At 32.2% G+C, this 22,391-nt stretch overlaps 1 protein-coding gene across 2 annotated transcripts in view; it reads right to left on the bottom strand.

The window, feature by feature from the left end:
- Positions 1-22,391, bottom strand: part of Drep2 (DNA fragmentation factor-related protein 2) — a 69,468-nt gene that overhangs the window by 41,077 nt on the left and 6,000 nt on the right. For both annotated transcript variants that reach the window (XR_013878410.1, XM_080156708.1), the window contains exons 2-3: positions 17,968-18,538; positions 5,196-5,263 (exon numbers count right to left, since the gene is read on the bottom strand). Coding sequence is in view for 1 of the 2 variants with exons in the window: in XM_080156708.1 (XP_080012834.1) it covers positions 5,196-5,263; positions 17,968-18,538 (639 nt within the window). In the remaining variant the exon portion in view is untranslated. The remainder of the gene's footprint in view (positions 1-5,195; positions 5,264-17,967; positions 18,539-22,391) is intronic.

The raw sequence follows: 22,391 nt of genomic DNA, 5'->3' as shown, positions 1-22,391 counted from the left end.
ATTATAATTTTAAATCATGAATTTTTTAAAACATAAAAATTATAAAATATAAATTAAATTGGGCATTAGAGTTAAGATAAAAGAAAGCAAAGGAGCATAGCTCTACATAAAATATTTATTATATAATTATTTTTTAATTGTAAATAGTAAGTACTGGAACTTTTGATTGTAGGCTATTTCTGAGTCCTTTTTTGTACAGTGTATATATTGTACATGTGTCCAGTTTCACAAATAATTTTAAAAGGCTTATGTGCTAAAAAGTAAAAAAAGGATATGATTAAACCAAATATTGAATCATCTTTTGGAATGCCCTTTTACTTAAACTAGCGTATATTCTCAGTCTATTGAGTTCATGTCATCGTAGAATTGTGTCTCAATTTGGTTGCTGCGCACAATGGATATATTATTACTTGGACCTTACACCAGATTATCATGTAATCTAATAAAGTGAAACTTGTAGCTGGCTAAAATATCGATATCCACCCTTTGTACCACATCCCCTCCCCTACCAGTGGATTAATGAACTGACCAATAAATGACCATGCTAATAACATAAATTGAGGACAATTTTCCCCTGTCATAATATCCACGTATATTTTATATCCATTGCGCACTATGTTTGTTATGTGGACAGGTATACCATCATAGTTGCTAAGAAATATTTTATTTTACATTATCATAAAATCATAATAAAAACTACTACTATATCAAGCGCGTGACAAAAATTAGTTATCCTTCTTTGTTGGTCCCTTAATATTTTGAAAAGCCTAAATGACTACAATGCGATCCTGTATTCATCAGTAATTTATTATCAAAGAAAAAAAATAGGATTCTTATTATTTATCTTTACAAATAAAAATTGGCATACAGGCAATAAAGTAGTATTGATTTACTATCTATAATACAAAGTAAAACGATATCTGTCTGTCTGAAGCTTAAGATCTCAGTAACCACTAAACCGATGTGGCTCTACTCTTCGGGGAATAAAACTACTGACCTCTGAAGGTTTTCAGCTATTTTTTTAAGAGAGTGGTACACCACCAACCGCCCCCTCCCTCCCCCCCCCCAAAAAAAATCTCCCACCATCAAAACTTTTTTTACTTTTACTTATAAAGCCGTTGGTAGTGTAAAAACAACTTAAAATTTAAGGAAAATTTTCAAGCTTGTTACTTTTAGAGCTTTTGTGATAGGTAAAGTATCTTTTAAAACCTTTTAAAGTTGTGTGACTACTCCATAATTTAAAATGTCCATCAGTCTGTCCTTCTGTTAGAAAGAGCAAGTTGGAATTTCTCGGCTACTATTCAAGATAGACGGCTAAAACATTTTGTAAAGATTTTCGAAACTAAAAATCATAAATGAAGGGTTTTACAATTATCTCGTCTGTTCGAGAGATTATAATGATACTAATTTGGCCCCAGCGGCTTCACCCCTACCCTCTTGATGGAACTTGGTTTTAAAACAAAAGCTAAAAACCTGACCAGGAACTATATAAAGCACCTCTGAGGTTCAAAACTCGATATACATTTCTGTAATTAAAATATTTTTTAAGAATTGTGTTCTTTGGCCTAGTTCATTGGGGAAAACTGAAATAATAGTCTTATAAGTTCTAATATGAAATTTAGTTATAATGTCTGAACACCATTTCTGGATATTATGTTTGTATTTCGGATTGGAGACCCTGCAGCAATACACACACACACACAGAACCAAACATGCAGATACACACACACACTTAAACACACACAAACACATAATAATTAGGACGAATAGGTGTAAAACTTATTTTTAATTGGCTAATTCAATAATCTAAATTCTCGAAAAGATATTTATTTCCTTCACAAATTGAATATTTTTAAATAAAATTATATGTTAAAACATGTAAAATAAACGTGGATACTATCATAGGGGAAAAATTGTCGACATTTTAGTTTGTTACTTCTCCTGTCATTTATTGGTCAGTTCGTTTATCTAGTAAACGGCCACCAAGCCGACCGGTACTTCAGCAGTGCTGTCAATTCAGTAGATGAAAAAGTTATCAACTCGTTTCGAAATTATTGACCGTTTAAAAACAAAAAAAATACACAAAATCGGCAATAAGATAATTGTTATTCCAACATGGCTTCGATAGCATCGTATTACAGACAATTAACTACAGATACTTTGAAAAGTTTTGTTATCGTAGGCTTTCGGACCTATGAGTCTAACAAAACTGGTTTCAACCATAACTTTTTTTTCATTTTAATATCCGCAGAAAGCTGTCTATAATATGATGAGATAAATAACTAATAACCATCCCTATGTGCCTGATTTAAGATATAAAAAAAAAGAAACTTATTTGTATCTTATGTTGTGTCTGACATTTGTTAATTCTACAATTATAAATTGGAGAATATGCCAACAAATATATTATTAATTGGATGTTGCACCAGATTTTCATAAACTCTAATCAAGAGAAACTCGTAGCTGGCCATCAACCCCCTTTACCCCATCCTTACCCCTCCTACTGGATGGATATACTGACCAATAAATTAGGCCCATATTAGCAACCTAAATTGAGAAATTTTCCTCTGTCTACATATCCAAATATTTATCATATTCATTAATATGTCACATCTCTATATTATATACTAATGTCCAATCAAACACAGAATAGCATACATAAAGAGGAGCAATCATTTTTACTTTATTGGATTGCTGAATTTATATATCCTTATAATAAAGTAACAGGATGTTTGTCTGGCTGTACCGAAGGATCTCGCCAACCGCTGAACCGATCGGGTTCTCCTTAACAGGGAAGCTTCTTATATGTCCCGTGAAGGTTTATAACTATTTTGGGGGAGGGTACCACCACCCTCCCAAGAGAAATAGCCCCCACAAAAAAATCCCCCCCCCCTAAATAGAAAAAATTATACTTTAAAAAAAATCTAAAATAAGAAATTGGGTTATCAAATTTGACTCTCCTCTCCTCAAGTGCCCCTAAAGGCCTCTAGGGGGCGTTGCCGCTGGTATATCCTAAAATAAGAAAAATAAAAGGATGTCTGTCTCTCTGTTTGTAAGGATATCGCTCACTGAACCAATATGGTTGTACTTTTAGGTGAAGCTTCTTATAGACCCAGGTTTTAAAGGCATATAGTCGATATGTAAAGTCAGATATTTATTTCAAAATTAGCATGTCGATATCATTCATTTTAGCCACGGTTTGGTAAAAACGCCAAAGAGTCGACATAAAACATTGGATTTGCATAACGAGATAATGACACTGAAAGAGAATTCCCGCCCCCCCCCCCAAAAAAAAAAAATCAGCAATCTATGTTAAATAGCAGGCGCCAGAATCACACAGGGTTATTGGCTCTCGGAGGGAAAAGATTAGCATATAGAGCAACTTCGCTACAAGTTATTTTAAGATATAAAAAGTATGGGCGGGTAAAAATTTTCTTTCTTTTGGTGAATGTGTAATAAATTTGTAATTAAAAACGCATTGAAAATGAATTGTAAATTGTATGTATATTATATTGGTGTATATATTGTTGAATGCATATAGAATCCTGTTAAACTTAGGCGTCCTTTTTATATCAACATAAGCAGAATAACTTGAAATGGTGTAGATAGATTTTTAACTAATTTTGACAAGAAAGTTTGTAATCACTAACCATTCAAAACAACATTTTTAAAAATTTATAACTTTTCTTAAATTTCATGCAGCTGACGTTAATTATGTTAACTACATGTCAATAAATGCCTCCAGGTTTAATATGTAAATATTGTACAGAGTTAGTGAATATAAAGCAATCCAGCTGGCTTGTTTGGTAAAGTTGCTTACCTACCTATTCCATATGTAAACAAGGATATGACAACAGCCATTAGTAGCGAAGCAAAAAAAATATTACGGATGGACAAACGGACAAAGTTGCTATAGATCAGTTATTCACGGGTCATATAAGGAAAAAGTAAGAGAGAGAGAGGGAGAGAGAGCATGTGATTAATCAATAGTATCAAATACGAAACCTTTTATAGAAAATTAAAATAATTAATGTAATTTGTAGCATGACCGTCGGACGGACGGTCCAATATAAGGTGTATCTTTTTGAGCATATCACAAGTCAATCTTAAATAGAAGCATTTACCTCATGGCGTTACAGATGAACTAACGTCATTCATGAAGGACGGACAACCAAAGTACTATAGAGTAGCTTCGCTACTGATAAGTAATGTAGGGATGTTGGTGAGTTGTGTATAGTCTCTGTCAACATTTCGACAACAAGAATAGTTATTTATCAGTTATCTCATCGTATTATAGACAGCTTTCTGCGGATATTAAAATAAAAAATTATAGCCCCTCGAGTCGGAGAACCGCTTCCAATCCAGCGGATATAAATCGGTTTGGAAGCTATACTGGAATGAATTTTAGACAAATGCATTATGTCATACGAATGTCGTTATGGCAATTAAGTAGATCCCAAGGCACAAACTCTCCAACTATTGCAGACAACCACCCTTTTCATTGTACGAACTTTTTATGTGCATGCAAATGAGTTGCGACTATTATGGGCCAAGAAATGCCAGCTTATTATTTTTATTGACGGCGCGTGTCTCACAACATGCACCAGAAAGTTTAACAATTTTACAACTTTTATTTATATCGAAACATTTATTGATTACTAGCGGCTCTGCCCATAGAGGCATCTAGTGGCACTTGAGGCGAGTGATTTCCATATGTTTTGATGTTTATATTATTGTAACATGATTGACAGGCCGACGGACCAAGTTAACTTTATTCTGGACGAATATTGTTATAGAGAATCTTTACCAAAAAAATCGGCCATCGAATAGTAGCCGAGAAATAACATTTTACCCATAAACTGACGGACGAACCGAATGACATACGAACAGACATACAAATGAATTAAAGAGTAGCTTCGCCTCCTAAGATAATATTTCTCCAGTATAGCTTCGAAACCGATTAATATCCTTTGGATTATAACCGGTTCTCAGCCATTCTGAAAAATCATGTACAGTATCATATTATAGACAGTTTTCCACAAATACTAAATAAAATTCATGATATTGATACCAGTTTTGTTGGGCTGGGTCCTCGGCTCCACGGGTTTGAAAAAACTGGTTTTAATCTTATATTTTTCATTTTAATATTCGCGGAAAGCTATCTACCTATAATAAGATATTAAGAATAACTATACCTGAGTTCCATCAGATTCTAGAACAACCCTGAAAGGTTCACTCCCGAGTAGGCACATTTTTTCCCGTCCTAAAAAATAAGATTATTAAATACACCAACAACAATAGAAGTAGCAGGATGTTTTACTTTCTTGTGTCTGTACATAACGATCTCGTTTACATATAGATCATTAGAGGGTTTTAACACATTTGGTGGGAGGATACCTACATTCTCACCCCTATTACCCATTGATGTTGTTGACATAAATTTGTTTAGGTTATGCTTATTTTGTCTTAAAAAGGGAATGGTGTATTTTAAGTTTTTACGCTAGAGGCTTAGGGCACTGTTTTCGAAGGGGGAATACGTTGGCAGAAACATAAAACCATTCCAAAACTATAAATTTAAAGAAAAATAGTTTAAACTATCCTATGGTCAGTGGTTACGAGACATAAGCTAACAAATAAAAAAAATAACTATTTGAATAATAGGAAAACAAACTTTTTTTCAACATCCTAACTGACATATGTATATAAACACACATGAATATATTATACAGAATGCAGCTTTCCAATAGTTTACAAGGCTAGGGGTAGCAAGAATGGATATATTATTACCTGGATCTTACACCAGATTTCATGTTCTCTAATAAAGTAAAACACGCATCCACCCCTTTACACCATCCCCTCCCCTCCTTCTGGATGATCGAACTAACCAATAAATGATTCCCTTGTTAGCAAGCTAAATTAACGATAATCTATCCCCTGTCATAATATCCCCATATATTGTACATTCATTGCAGCCTGGCAGAAAGATGTACAATCAAAGCTAGTATATAGGTATAAACAATCAACAACAAAAAAGTTCATCTCTACAGTACGTTCAGGGAGGGAAGAGACATTGGACTGAAAATTATGCAGGTACCTAAAGTTTTATAAATACATTCTCTCAATTGTTAATTGAAAAGAATGGGTACTTTCAAATGGTTTAAACTAACCAAAGTGTTCAAAGTATTCAATGAAAAATGTTAATCGACAGAAGATATAACTTTATTTATCATCATTGGGGATGGTTTTAGTTAGTTCTATTGCTGTATTTATTTATAATACCTTGTAAATAAAGAATTAAGGTTTTTTTTGTCGAAAGCTAAAGATCTCAATATCTACTGAGTTCTTTATTATAGAAAAGCTTTACATAGGTCTCATATTGTTTTTATGCTATTTATTTTTACATTTAAGTCTTTTTATCTTTTTATCTATAGCTTTACCCAGTTAGGGAAGGGATATTAGACTGTAAATTAAGATGACACACAAAGTACGTAAACAAGTTCTGTCATTCGTTGGCATAAAAACTTTGGTAGTCGAGGCTGTTTTATAGTACAAAGTACTAGCATTTTTCGCCAATAGTTTCAATCTTCATAATGGGAAATTGTGATAAAGAAAAGAAAAATGTAACTGATTATCTTTATCATCGTCACCTTGACTTAAACAAAGCGTTTGATACAGTTCACGTTGATAGTTCCATCCCTTAAGCTCCCTGGCCATATTAAAAAGATAGTTTGTAGTTTGGTTGAGTGAGGGGGGGGGGTGCGGATAGAGATGTATGGGGGATAGTAGTAGGGCCTATTTCTTGCAACACCAAGTATAATCTTCAGAAGGGGTAATTTTGTTTAGCATAATTTGGGTAAATTAATAAATCGTTCATTGTCCAATCCCTTAGGCTCCCTGTCCATATTAAAAAGATGGTTTGTAGTTTGGTTGAGGGAATAGGGGGTGTTAGGGGAAGTATGGCCCAGTCCTTGCAAACACCAAGTATAATCTCGTGCAAAATTGAAACTAATGGAAACAGATTCTGCTCAATTATCCTCACTATTCCGAGGCATAAGGTTTACACACTGTAACAAATTATATTTCAAAATTGAAGCTGATTTATGATAAGGCCCATGCTAATAAAACTGGTATTAATTTTATGACTCTTATTCTAATATTCGTGGATAATTATCTGTAATACGATGCTATACATGATTTTTCAGTATTGCTTAGAACCAGTTCTAATTCAGTAGATATTAATAGGTTTCAAAGCCATACTGAAAAAAAGTTTTTTAAACTTATTTTTACAGTGTTGCAAAAGCTAGGCGTGTTTATTATACACTATTAAAACTTAAGATTTGAAGCTTGGAAATGGTAATATTTGATTCTGCACACCCACCACAAAAAGTAATCCTCTCTTTTATCAAGGTCTCGACAGCCGCACTCAAAGCTGCAACCAAAGCCACTCTAAGTCGCACAGTTGATGGTGACTGTGGCTTCAAATGCTAAGTCCTGGTCAATGTATATTTGCAAACGAAAGTAAAACGTTGAAAAAAATTTTTTGCCTCTTTTTTTGAGTAATTTAGATCATCTTATATTGAGTACCAGGTAGCCCCACGGCGTAGGGCACCACTAGGTAATATATGTATAAATGAAGAAATAGTTATTTCTTTCATCGTATTATAAACGGCTTTCCGCGGATATAGAATGTACAATTGTAAGATTAAAACCAGTTTTTTAGCCCTGAGGTGCCGAAGGCACGGTCTAAAAAAACTGGTTTTAATTTTATGATTATACATTTTTATATTCGTAGAAAGCTGGATATAATACGATGCTATACATAGTTTTTTCGTATGGATGAGAACCGGTTCTTATCCACTGGATTCGAATGAATACGAGAAAAAAACCTTCTCCACTACCACTTTTTGTTCCATTTATTTAACAAATAAATGGGGTTGGTAGCTATGCAGGCACTTTGTGTGGAAGCAACAATTATAAAAAATCAATTAAAATTTTAATAAAAATCTCTGGGGATAAAATTAACTAATTCTGAGGGTTAATATTACTAATACTCCATGAAAGAATGACTTCTACCAATAGAATTCTTGGATCATATGAAGGAAATGAAGTCATTCCTAAAAAGGACAGAAATTCCCTTCCAAAAAGGACAGAAATCATCTTCCTTTTTCTCAGATATCTCAAATATGGACAAAAATCACTCTCCTTTTTCTTACATATCTGAAAAAGAGGATATAAATCACCTTCCTAAATCTCACTTATTCTTCCTAATTCTACGAAAATTAACCCAATACCTCCATGTTCTTCCTTATTCTCAGATAATCTACCTTATTCTAAGAAATTCTTCCTTATCCTTACAAATTCTCCCTTATTCTCAGATAACCTACCTTATTCTAAGAAATTCTTCCTTATTCTAAGAAAATCTACCTTATTCTAAGACATTCTTCCTTATTCTAAGAAAATCTACCTTATTCTAAGACATTCTTCCTTATTCTAAGAAATTCTTCCTAATTCTATGAAAATCTACCTTATTATAAGACATTCTTCCTTATTCTAAGAAAATCTACCTTATTCTAAGACATTCTTCCTTATTCTAAGAAATTCTTAGTTATTCTAATAAGATCTACCTTATTCTAAGAAATACTTCCTAATTCTATAAAAATCTAACTTATTATAAGACATTCTTCCTTATTCTAAGAAAATCTACCTTATTCTAAGACATTCTTCCTTATTTTAAGAAATTCTTAGTTATTTTAATAAGATCTACCTTATTCTAAGAAATACTTCCTAATTCTATGAAAATCTACCTTATTAAAGACATTCTTCCTTATTCTAAGAAAATCTACCTTATTCTAAGACATTCTTCCTTATTCTAAGACAATCTACCTTATTCTAAGACATTCTTCCTTATTCTAAGAAATTCTTAGTTATTCTAATAAGATCTACCTTATTCTAAGAAATACTTCCTAATTCTATGAAAATCTACCTTATTGTAAGACATTCTTCCTTATTCTAAGAAAATCTACCTTATTCTAAGACATTCTTCCTTATTCTAAGAAATTCTTCCTTATTCTAATAAGATCTACCTTATTCTAAGAAATACTTCCTAATTCTATGAAAATCTACCTTATTATAAGACATTCTTCCTTATTCTAAGAAAATCTACCTTATTCTAAGACATTCTTCCTTATTCTAAGAAAATCTACCTTATTCTAAGACATTCTTCCTTTTCCTTACTAATTCTCTCTTATTTTCAGATAACCTAGCTTATTCTATGAAGTTCTTCCTTAATTGCCCTAATTCTTCCTTTTTCTCAGATAATTTTTCTAATTTATATTGGGATATCATAACTGAAATAGAGGTATAGAGAATAATTCTGCCTTTTCACCTTCCTTATTCTCTCAAAATCTTGGTTTTTCTCACATATATTTCCTTATGTTTATTGGGATATCAGAACAAGATGTGTAGGATAAGTTTGGGTTGTATCTTTTGACCTGAAATATTTGTTTGTTCATAAAGTACATTTTAATAGAAGGAACCCCAGTCTGTAAAACACACTAGCTGTATCAATAATCTGTTCTACTTGCCAACTGATACAAATATTAGACCAAAATGGAAAATCATCCCCCCCCCAAAAAAAAAAAATTTTTTCTTTACAATAATAAAATAAAAACCCAGGCAGAGAGTCAGATATTTGTATATAATGAAAAGTACGACCCCCCCCCCCCCCTCAAATGGTTGGCAACTTAATTTTCAGTCTGTCTATAAATCAGCTGATAATTATGTAATGGATGCAAGGGCGTACTATGAATTTGTACTATTTGGGGTATAAAGAAAGTTATTGTTGTTCTCTCCAGAAATATTTAAATTAAACTTTTTGAACAGTGATCATCATTTATCTTTATATAACACGATAGCAATGTGTAAAATTATGCAGAATAGCAATTATTTATCAATAACGAACTAAGATTGCACATAAAAACATTAAAATATACAAGACTGGAGTTACGTAAGATTAGAATTATGTAAATTACAAATCATGTAAACTGTACAAAAAATAGCATAGTATTTATCTATCTATCTACCCTCCCCCACCCCACCCAATCGCTAATGTTAAATTGTATATTTTCTTTTAAAAATGTGAATGTTTTCTATAACCTTAAAGTCTGTACGATACATAATTTAAATACTGACTTAACTTATAGTTGAAAAATTGAACACATAATCTTATCCCTTTAGATCCCTGAGACTTCAAAGTGGTCGAAGCAAAGGTTTTCTATAATTAGGGTTGGTCCGTCTGTATGTAACAGTTAGCTTTTTTCGTTAATTTAAACAGTTAAAATTGTTTTATCAATTTTAAACTTGGCATGATGATTCCTATAACAATGAGGTCCTTCTGATTTCAGAGCTTCATTTTTATGGATATTGTCATTCTTTTTAAAAAGCGAAGCTTTTCTATAATTATAATTGGTCCGTCCGTCCGTCCGTACGTCTGAGAGAGATAGCTTTTTTCATTAATTAGGCATGTTAGAATTATCCTGTCGATTTCATGGTGATTCCTTTAGTAGTTAGGTATGATTAGGAAAGCGTAGCAACTCTATAATCATTACCAGAATGTCCGTACGTCCATTTTAAACATGTTGGTTCTTTACTTTTTTAACAACAAATTTTTATGTGATCTAATAATCCGATTGTTATAATTTGTTGGTATAGTGATTCCTGGGACAACAAAGTACAATATTATAAGCAAAGCTACTCTATAATCAAGTCCAAAAAAATTAAATATGTCCATAAACATTATCCTCTATCAAGAAGTTTTTCCAACAAATTTACTCACAATTTTGCTTTGACTCCTTTTTTTATATTCTGATTATTCAGTTCTGACACTATACATGTGTTAGTGTCCGTAAGTCCTACCGTTTTAGAGCTTCGCTTTTATGGATGCTGTCATCCATGTTTAATTTTGTTTATACTTTTATTATTTCAGGGAGAGAGGGGACAATGGTCTGTTTATTACACTATTCCCCAAAGTTTTATTATAATGTTTTATTATTTGTAAGTTTATACAACTTTACGCACTTGAGTGAATTTTTATTGGTTGGTTAATTAAGTGTTCAGACGTTTCAACCACTAATTTTAATCTATAGAAGGGATAATTTTGTGCATCATCATTGGGGATGTACGCGCTACCGTGGTTCAAAAAGTATTACATAAACTGAGAATATTGGTGTTTGCAGAGAGAAGAAGGGGACATTGGGCTGTTAATTACACAAGTCCAAAAATATTTACAACAACATTTTCTTATTAGTTGGCTTAACAACTGTGAGGACTTTTAATAAATTTTAATTGGTTGGTGTATTAAGTTGAGTGTCCAAATGTTTGTAATTGTAATCTACAGAAGGGGTAATTTTGTGTTTTTACATTGAGATTTACATAATTTTATTAGCCATTATCTTATCCCATTAGATCCCTGGGTATTATCAATTAACTCAAACGCCAGGTCCAACAAACCAAAATAACTGCCCAAACACCCGAGGTATTAGGTTAAGTAACACTAACACCCATCACACAACCACCATTTTGATTGCAAAACCTTTGTCGGAGAAGTCCTAAATGGGATTGGTAATGAGTTGTGACTGTTTGGGGCCAAGGCATTCTACATACTTTAACTATTAATGCCTTTAGTTTTTATGCTGGTATACATTTATAATCACAGGTATTGACAGATATACACAAACACACAATGTTAATTTTGAATATTGACTAGTCGTTGCGCTCCTCAAGGCCATTAAGGGCACCTAAGGTGAGGGGAGGTCAACCCACAACCCTTATTTTAGTTTTAAAAAGGATGACAACATCCATAAAACTGAAGCTCTAAAACGGCGGGAAAGAAGAACATTAAAACTTTAGAGTGTCAGAACTAAATAATCCGACTATAAATGTGTTACTGTAAAAATGTTTAAACTGTTAAATACAGGATACTGTTTATATATATGTACTTTTTTATTAGGATTTGATTAGAGAGATGCTTTGCATATGATATTGTACCTTGTTGTCCTAGGAATCATTATTCCCAAAGTATGATGAAAAGGATAATTATCCTATTATATAAAGATGTAACTCTTTTTATACATTTTAATTGGAACCGATGATCTGTTTAATAGTGAAACAATTGTCTTCCATTAATAAAATGTTAAAAAATAACCCATGTTACATATATAAATAAATCCTTATAATAAAGTAACAGGATGTCTCTGTGTTTGTAAGTTTGTACCGAAGGATCTTGCTAACCGCTGAACCAATCGGGTTCTCCTTAACAGGGTAGCTTCTCATATGTCCCGGGAAAAAAACATAACTAACACAATCTATCAGCGAAAAAATATTTTTGGTAAATAGCTGATTTTAAAATAGATTGATAAGAGAAAAAAAATTACGTGTCCCTAGAGGCCTCTAGGGGCGTAGCCGCTAGTCCTATTATATAAAGTAGTAAGCGTTTGTTGTCTGTCCCAAAGGATCTCGCTAACCGCTGAACCGATATTGTTCTCCTTTACAGTGAAGCTTCTTATAGGTCCTGGGAAGGTTTTAAACTATTTTTCGAGAGGGTGTCCTAACCTCCCTCTCCCCCCAAAAAATTATTTTTATAACTCTTTGGAAACTCAAATTTAAAATAGGATGAGGTCGACTTTTCCTTCTCCTACCAGTGCAGTGCCCCTAGAGGCTTCTAGGGGGCGTAGCCGCTATCTATAATACAAAGTAGAACGATGTCTGTCCGTCTGTCTTTCCGTCTGAAGCTTAAGATCTCGGTAACCACTGAACCGAATGGGCTCTTCTCTTCAGGGAATATACCTACTGGTCCTGTGGTGGTTTTAAGATATTTTCTTGGGGGGTGGGACACCCCCAACCCCCCCAAAAACTAAAAATTCCCCCCAATTTTTTTTTTTTTTTGCAGGAGATTTCCTTGGGCCTTTTACGAATTTCACCTTAATTTTTTTTTTGATCACCTCTTGGGGCAAAGCCCCTAGAGGCTAGGGGCGAAGCCGCTAGTATTATATAAAGTAGTAAGCTTTTTTTGGTCTGTAACAAAGGATCTTGCTAACCGCTGAACCGATTAGGTTCTCCATTGTAGAGAACCTTCCCATAGGTCCCGGGATTGTTTTAGGCTATTTTATATTTAAGCCTTAGGATGGTTTTAGGCTATTTTTCTTCCACCTCCTTACCCCTCAACAGAAAGAGTCTACTAGATGCCAGGGGCGCAGCTGCTATTCAAATTATATAAAGTAAAGAAGCATATCGCTAACCGCTGAACCGATTAGGTTCTCCATTGTAGAGAACCTTTACATAGGTACAGGATGGTTTTAGGCAACATTTTAATTTAAGTCTAGGGATGGTTTTAGTCTATTCTGCTCTTTTCTACCCATTGAAATACAAAGCTACCAAAGGCTAGGGACGCAGCCGCTAGTTTCATACAAAAAGTTGTAAAAAATCCGCATGTTTTGGATGTCTAAATAAACGAAAAATGCTAACACATGGACGGAACGACCCTAATTATAGAAAACCTTTGCTTCCGTATGCAGTTTATGGGGTGGATAATATGTGAAAACCAGTCTTCAAGATCTAAGGGATAAGATAATGGCCGGTAAAATGATTTTAATTTCCGAGTTTAATTAATTAATTACAACTTTCTATTTTTTTTTTTCTATTGTCTATTTATTAAATTTTTCCCCCCCTTTTGGTTAAATAGTAAAACTTCAATGTACGCCCTTGAATTGATTTCATAATTATCAGCTGTTCAATCACTTCCGGCGAAAAAAATAAGTTGCCAACCTTCTATAGAGTTTGTACCACATAAATAGGAATGTGAAAAAAAAACATTACATTGGTTGAGACTAGCAGCTACGCCACTAGAGGCTTCCATGGACACTTAATTAATTAATCAAATAAAAATGTCTGACTCTAAGCCTGGTATTTTATTTTTAACAAGGAAATTAATTTTTTTCTGATGGGTATGGTAGGAACTTTTTTTTAAAGCAATTTCTCTTGGGAGCCCAGACAAACATCCTGTTACTTTTATAAAAGGATTGATAATTACATATAGTTATTGAAGAAAATATCAGTAAAATATACAATGTATTTAAATTTGTTTTGAAATTATTACTTTTTTAATCTTGGTCTAATATTTGTATGTGTTGGCTAGTGAAGGATTTTAAAGACTCCTGTTCTTATTTTCTGCTATCCTGTTATTATAAGGTTTATTTCTCAGTAAAATTATGTTAATATTATCAATAATTTTATGAATAAAAACATAAACACTAAATGTCAAAAGATACAACCAAAAAAATACTGAATGTACTATTATTTCTTAAGATAATTTCATATTTGTTTTACAGACTGGGGTTCCTTCTATTAAAATGTACTTTATGAACACCTCTAAAGTACAAACAAATATTTCAGGTCAAAAGATACAACCCAAACTTATCCTACACATCTTGTTCTGATATCCCAATAAACATAAGGAAATATATGTGAGAAAAACCAAGATTTTGAGAGAATAAGGAAGGTGAAAAGGCAGAATTTATATATTCTCTATGCCTCTATTTCAGTTATGATATCCCAATATAAATTAGGAAAATTATCTGAGAAAAAGGAAGAATTAGGGGAATTAAGGAAGAACTTCATAGAATAAGCTAGGTTATCTGAAAATAAGAGAGAATTAGTAAGGAAAAGGAAGAATTACTTAGAATAAGCTAGATTTTCTTAGAATAAGGAAGAATGTCTTAGAATAAGGTAGATTTTCTTAGAATAAGGAAGAATGTCTTATAATAAGGTAGATTTTCATAGAATTAGGAAGTATTTCTTAGAATAAGGTAGATCTTATTAGAATAAGGAAGAATTTCTTAGAATAAGGAAGAATGTCTTAGAATAAGGTAGATTTTCTTAGAATAAGGAAGAATGTTTTAGAATAAGGTAGATTTTCTTCAAATAAGGAAGAATGTCTTATAATAAGGTAGATCTTATTAGAATAAGGTAGATTTTCTCAGAATAAGGAAGAATGTCTTATAATAAGGTAGATTTTCATAGAATTAGGAAGTATTTCTTAGAATAAGGTAGATCTTATTAGAATAAGGAAGAATTTCTTAGAATAAGGAAGAATGTCTTAGAATAAGGTAGATTTTCTTAGAATTAGGAAGAATGTCTTAGAATAAGGTAGATTTTCTTAGAATAAGGAAGAATGTCTTTTAATAAGGTAGATCTTATTAGAATAAGGTAGATTTTTTCAGAATAAGGAAGAATGTCTTATAATAAGGTAGATTTTCATAGAATTAGGAAGTATTTCTTAGAATAAGGTAGATCTTATTAGAATAAGGAAGAATTTCTTAGAATAAGGAAGAATTTCTTAGAATAAGGAAGAATGTCTTAGAATAAGGTAGATTTTCTTAGAATAAGGAAGAATGTCTTAGAATAAGGTAGATTTTCTTAGAATAAGGAAGAATGTCTTATAATAAGGTAGATTTTCATAGAATAAGGAAGATTTTGCTAGAATAAGGTAGGTCTTCTTAGAATAAGGGAGAATTTGTGTAATTAAGGTAGAATTTCTGAGAATAAGTGAGAATTTAGGTAAATAAGGTAGATTTATTAAGCATAGTTGTAATAGTGAGGAAAAAGAAGAATTTCTAAGAATTAGGAAGAATTTGTAAGATGGTGGACAGAGGTCACCTTCCTTTAGTGAGAATTTGTAAGATAGTGGACAGAAATCACCTTCCTTACTGAGAATTTGTAAGAAAAAGGAAAGTAAATAGCCTTCCTATACCCAAGGAAGGGAATTTCTGTCCTTTTTAGGAATGACTTCATTTTCTTCATATGATCCGAATTCTTTTACATTATAATGGAAATGGAAATCCACTCTGTTAAGCATTATTTTCCTTATCAAAATTTATTTTAGAAAATAGTACTGAAATTATTCATATGTTTAAAATTTAAGTTTTTATTGCACATTTATATGTTACATGAATTAGTTAGAGTATTTTTTTTTGTCTGGATCTCAATAACTCCTTTTAAGGTAAGCTTCACAAAGGTCCTACTCCTGTGATAGTTTTATGCTATTTTTCTTCTATCCGTTTTAAATACAGAGCTACTAGATGGTAGGTACAAAGCCTCTAGTAAATATAAATAAGTTATTGAACCATAGAATTCTGAAACCTAGGCGACCTAGACCTTTTTAGAATAACAAGCCCAAATTTGCCACCTATTTCTTTTATCCAAAAGTCAAAATAAAGTATTTAATATTTTTAAAGTTCTACAGTTTATAATCTGTAATATTTTTTAAAAGAAATACTGAGAGAGAAAGAAATAATATATTAAATGAAAGTAAGTATAGTCTGAAAGAAGAACAGTTTTTCTCGTGGATTTCATCAATATAGAAAACTGATAACTGTCAAAATAAAAATAATGCCTCTTCTACTTTGCCCAACCCTGAGCTCACTCAGCTCTCTGGGATACATTTCACGAGAATTTGTTCAAGAAGGGAGGGGACATTAGACTGTAAATTACATTGGTATCCATTTTAATGATGACGTTGGTTAGTTCAAAACTATTAATGTCAAAACTTTACAAGTAATAATAATCTACATAAGTGATAAATTTGTTTATGATCATTGGGGAAATATATTAATTTATCGTCCATTGTCTTATCCAATAAAATTCCTAAGAATTCCATATGATGCCAAAACGGAACATTTGCGCTACGTAATAAATAAAAGATTTACGCGGCAAATCAATGTAATATAATTATTGATTGATTTCAACGAAGACGATATAGATTTATTAGTTCTATTTTTCTACTGAAAACCTATCTCTGCTTTAATCCTCACATAATATATAAATATAAATTGTATACTGCTGCCTAGCTAGTATAAGCTTCCTTCTGATTAGAATTTTTTATAATTTAATTATCATTTTTCTATAAGTTGAAGGAGGGTGATAAGTCCCTTTCGGCTTAAGTTAATGCATACTTAACATAAAATTAAACTTATTAATGTTTATGGCCTATAAAAATCGATATATGTATTACTTTATTGCCCATTTTCAATAAATATGTTATAAAAATGGATTGTGTTGTTCCCTTCAAGGAAGCTTCATATATATCTTGTCAGGAATAAGGTATAATTAACAAGCAAAAAAATCTAAAATAATATTTGGGGGGCAAATGGAGAGGTCGTCAATTTTACGATGTGTTGCCCCCCATCGACAGCTGAAAAACACGTATAGGTTTCGTGATTTTCTTCCGAATTAAATTCGTTATTGGTATGAGCTGATATTTTGTGATGGTTTCAGGCTAATTACTGAGCCTTACAGTCAGAGAAGGCTAGTAGCGCAACCACTGTTTAAAAATAAGTAAGCCTCCGCTTAATATAGAACCATTGAATCGAAAGATTGTAACCTTTTTTGTCGATTTCGATAAATATGTTATAAAAATAGATTGAATTGTTGCCTTCAAGCAAGCTTTATATTTGTCTTTTGATGGCTTCAGGCTAATTACCAAGCATTGCCCTCACACTTACTGTCCGAGAAGGATAGGGACGTAGCCATCATTGCCCCCATCATTGAATCGACAGTAGATTGTAACCTTAATATCGACTATATTACATTTAGTAAAATTGGGCATCTCTGACCTTTTTTAAAAGTTTCCTTAACATAAATAAACCACTATTGAAACAGTCGTAGTTTTCTTATATGACAATTGGATAGTTGCGCTACTGATACAAATATTTTTACATAAATAAATTTAGCAATTCAACAATTTAGCAGAACAATTTAGATATCCTTTAAATCCTATTTATTTTCAATGAAAAATAGGAATGGTAATATTCTATTTCTTATAAAAAAAAAGTTTGTGTCCGATATTCGCGGAAGCTATGCAATGCTCAAACTGAAACTTGTGTAAAATATTTATAGAATATAATTGAAAATTACCTTTTTTGAGAAACTCATCATAACTACCAACCACAAGAGCTTTTTTGATATTTCTACTAGCACTCCAAATCTTGACAGGTCTCCTATCGCGGCTGTTATCACGACTGCCGTCTCGCCGTTCAATCAGTATCTCCCGACTGCCGTCCCGCCGTTCACTGATAATTTCTCTACTGCCCTCCCGTCGTTCCCCAATAATTTCTCTGCTCCCGTCCCTCATTTCCCGCCCCTCCCGCCTGTCAGATATCATTTCCCGGCCCTCCCGCCGGTCCGCTATCATTTCACGGCCCTCCCGCCGGTCGGCTAGAATCTCTCTGGCGCTGGGCTCCCGCCGATCCTGGAACATGTCTCTCGTTGCCGCCTCCCGCCGCTCTTGTATGATGCTGGGATTGCTGCGCTCCTGAAACATCTCCCTGGTCGTTTCGCGCCGGTCCTGGAACATGTCCCGACCGCTGGCGACCTCCCGGCGCTCCGAGAACAAGTCGCGGGCGGTGCCGCGATCCTGCAGAATGTTGGGATTGGTGGGATCCCGTCTGTCCTGCATTATTCCAGGCTTCCCGTTCTCTCGCCTGTCCTGAAATAAAAAATAAAACTTTTATCAATATTTGGCTCTGTGCATTAGAGTGCAGGGTAAAATGACAAATGTAGGGCAATATGCTTGAAAATATGAAAGGCCTAAATCTGGTTCTAAATATTGAAATATCAGTATGGGATTGTGCTCATATCAAGAGCATACCCAATATATACATTCAAGCAGATCTGTACCATATAATATTAGTTATAAATATATACATACATATATTAAATACATTCTATGTATACTGTATAGAAGGTAAAACATATTTTATAAGTTGAGAGATGAATATTGACATTATAGTGTATGTATGTATAATGTACGTAAAAACATTCTAGAATTTTGTGTTATCCAAAAAAAAATCACATTGGTTTTAGAGAAAGACAAATTAATAGATAGATAGATAGATAGATAGATAGATAGAGATAGATAGATAGATAGATAGATAGATAGATAGATAGATAGATAGATAGATAGATAGATAGATAGATAGATAGATAGATAGATAGATAGATAGATAGATAGATAGATAGATAGATAGATAGATAGATAGATAGATAGATAGATAGATAGATAGATAGATAGATAGATAGATAGATAGATAGATAGATAGATAGATAGATAGATAGATATATAGATAAATAGATAGATAGATAGATAGATAGATAGATAGATAGATAGATAGATAGATAGATAGATAGATAGATAGATAGATAGATAGATAGATAGATATATTATTATATTATCGGTGATTTGTTGGTGTATGAAAGCTAAATATCCACACACGTTATTTATTATATCAGTTTTTAAGATAATTTCCTATTTCGGCAAATAGAAACGAAAAAAGTTTATTATTATTTGTTATATTAGTAAGATAACTCGTTTGTTTCTGAGCAACTTGTTTTATTTAAATCCGCCAGTAATCAAATAATCAAGAAAGATTCTTTTTTTATACATTAGTTGTAGAGTAGCTGCATTCCTCAAACTCTAGATTTTTAGTTTCTTATTTCTTTAAAGTCCGAACCTAAAAAGTTTCATTAATATTTGGTTTCAAATACATATTGCAACAATAAAGATTAATATATTATAATATTATGGTGTATTCAAGGTATCTTGTCAATAACCTAGGGAGCTCAAGGATTAAGACAATGGCCGATGAAATGATCTACATCCCCAATAATGACACCCTTCGGTATATTATAATTAGTGGTTGAAACGTTTGGACACTGAACTTAATAAACCAACCAATCAACATTTTATGAAATTCTCTAAAGTTGTTAAGCCGACGATTCAGAAAACGGTATTATAAAAATTTGGGGACTAGTTTAACAAACAGCCCAATGTCCTCTCCCTCCCTGCAATAAGCCATACCACCACATTTACATACAAATTATTCTTTTACAATTCTTTATACAAATACATATATAATAAATCATAGAAAAACAAGATTAATTTTTAAATGAAAAAAAATCATTACTGCCATTTCATGAACAGACAAAAAAACAAAAAATATTTGTTTATCGCATCGTATTATGGACAGCTTTCTGCAGATATTAAAATAAAAAGTTACAAGATGAAAACCAGTTTTGTTGGAAACAAGGGGCCGAAGGCCTGAGCTAACAAATTAATCTTATGATTTTTTTAATATTCGTGGAAAATTGTTTGTAATACGATGCTATACATGATTTTTCATTATACCTAAGAACCGGTTCTAATTCTTGATGAAAAACAACTAAGTAACGCAAAATTTAATTCAGATAGACAATCTACATCATAAATTTAGTTTCTAATACGTAAACTAGCCTAAAAACGAAAAATTAAGGTTTATAAAACTCAATGAGCCGAGCTAATGGATATAGAATATACAGGGATATTATGACAGAAAAAAAATTCGTCAACTTTAGTTACTAACATGGAACTCATTTATTAGTTATTAGGATGGTAAGGGATAAGGAAAAGGGGTTATCGTTATTTCAGCCCGCGGTAAGTTTCACTTTATTAGATAACATGATAATCTGGTGTAACATCCAAGTAATAACAAATCTATTGCTGAGCTTAACTTTTATTAGCAATATGATTTATCTATCCACTAATCCCTGTGGTGAAAGCTAAAAACACAAGGATCCTAGGGAGGTGGGGGAGATTGGGAAGTTTATTACCCAACGTTTTCTTAATAGTTTGGTTAACAACTTGGAGATATTTAGTAAATTTTAAATGGTTGGTTTTTAATTTGATTATTCGAACATTTTAACCACTAATTGTAATCTACAGAAAGGGTAATTTGTGTATCATAAATGGGGATGTAAATCACTATATCGGCCATTGTCTCATCCCTTTAGATCCCTGCAAGGATCCAAATATTGTTAATATCTGTCACACAAGATCTCACAACATTAAACAAGTTTCATTTGTATCGTCTAAAAAGTTTTTCCTTTTTTCATCTCCAAAGATGGTGTTAATTAGAATTAGAAACTAGGCCACACTACAGTTTTCATATTTTAGTTTTCACTGGAGGTTGCGCACCTAGCATCTAGTGGCTCTATATGTGAAGAGATATGGAAAGGCAGAAAAGTAGCTTAAAACCATATCCAAACTTTTTATAAAAATAAAATGGGCTAAAAGCATCCCGGTACCTATAAGAAGCTTCACTGTAAAGGAATACCATATCGGTTGGGTGATTAGCGAGATCCTTAGTTATAGAAAAAAACAATCACTACTTTATACAACAGGATAAAAGGATGGGAGAGCATTTTCTAGACAATTTTTAATCTGGTGTTTTAAGGCACCTTTTTAAAAGCTATGCTTTTTTATGACAAGGGTCAGTCCGTACGTCTGTCTCTAAGGAATAGCTATCAAAGTTAATTTAAGCTTGTTTAAATTGTCCTATCGATTTGTAAGTGTGCATTAAGATTTCTCTAACAGTTTTATGAAAGCGTAGTATCTCTATAATTGTTGCCAGAAAGTCCTATGGATCAATTTAAAACATATTATTTTTTTTGAGAAAAAAAAATTATTATACAATTACTTAATTCAACTCTTTTTTTGGAATAACAATTCCTAGGACAACAAGCAAAAATGTATATTTTTGTAAAAAGACAAGTTAAGAACAAGAGATGTCCATTGCAAAAAAATAGCTTCAGTTGTGACGAAATTCACATTAAAATAATTTTGTAGCCAACGAAAATTTTAATAATTATATTAAATGATTAATTCTTTTTATATTAAACTAGCGGCTTCCCCCCTAGCCTCTAGGGGCCTTTTTCCTGAAGGTTCAGGAGAGATTTTTAAAAATTTTGTTTACATTTTTTGGATATTTTTTGTATTTTGAAACTTTTAACTCTTTATACCATTTTATGACTCTTTATAACATTTTATAACTCTTTATAACTTTTTATATTGATTTATATTATTTAAAACCTTCATTTTTTTTCTTTTTTTATGTTTTTAAAATTTTCTTCGCCATTGGCCTTTTTGGGGCTTCGCCCTTACAGGAGAAGGAAGGTTTCACAAACTTTTTGAATTTGTTAAAACAAAATTTAAAAGAAGAAAAGAAATTTAAAAAGAAGAAAAATAATTGAAAATACAAAAACTTATAAAAAAGTATAAAAAAAATATAAAGAAATATAAAAAAATACAAAAAATTTTAAAATTATATAAAAACATAAAAAACATTAAAATTAGAAAAAAATATGAAAAAAAAATTTTGGGTGGGGGGAATTTGCATTTTTAGGGGGGTTGGGGGTGTCACACACCCCCAAGAAAAAAAGCTTAAAACCACCACAGAACCAATAGGTATATACCCTAAAGAGTGGAATCTAATCAGTTCACTGGTTACCGAGATCTTCAGACGGAC

Source organism: Acartia tonsa, chromosome 4 (genome assembly GCF_053477335.1).
Source record: "Acartia tonsa isolate MP-2025a chromosome 4, ASM5347733v1, whole genome shotgun sequence".
NCBI classification, from domain to species: Eukaryota; Metazoa; Arthropoda; class Copepoda; order Calanoida; family Acartiidae; genus Acartia; species Acartia tonsa.
Note: the sequence above shows the minus strand (reverse complement) of the source record. Positions and strands in the feature narration are given on the sequence as shown.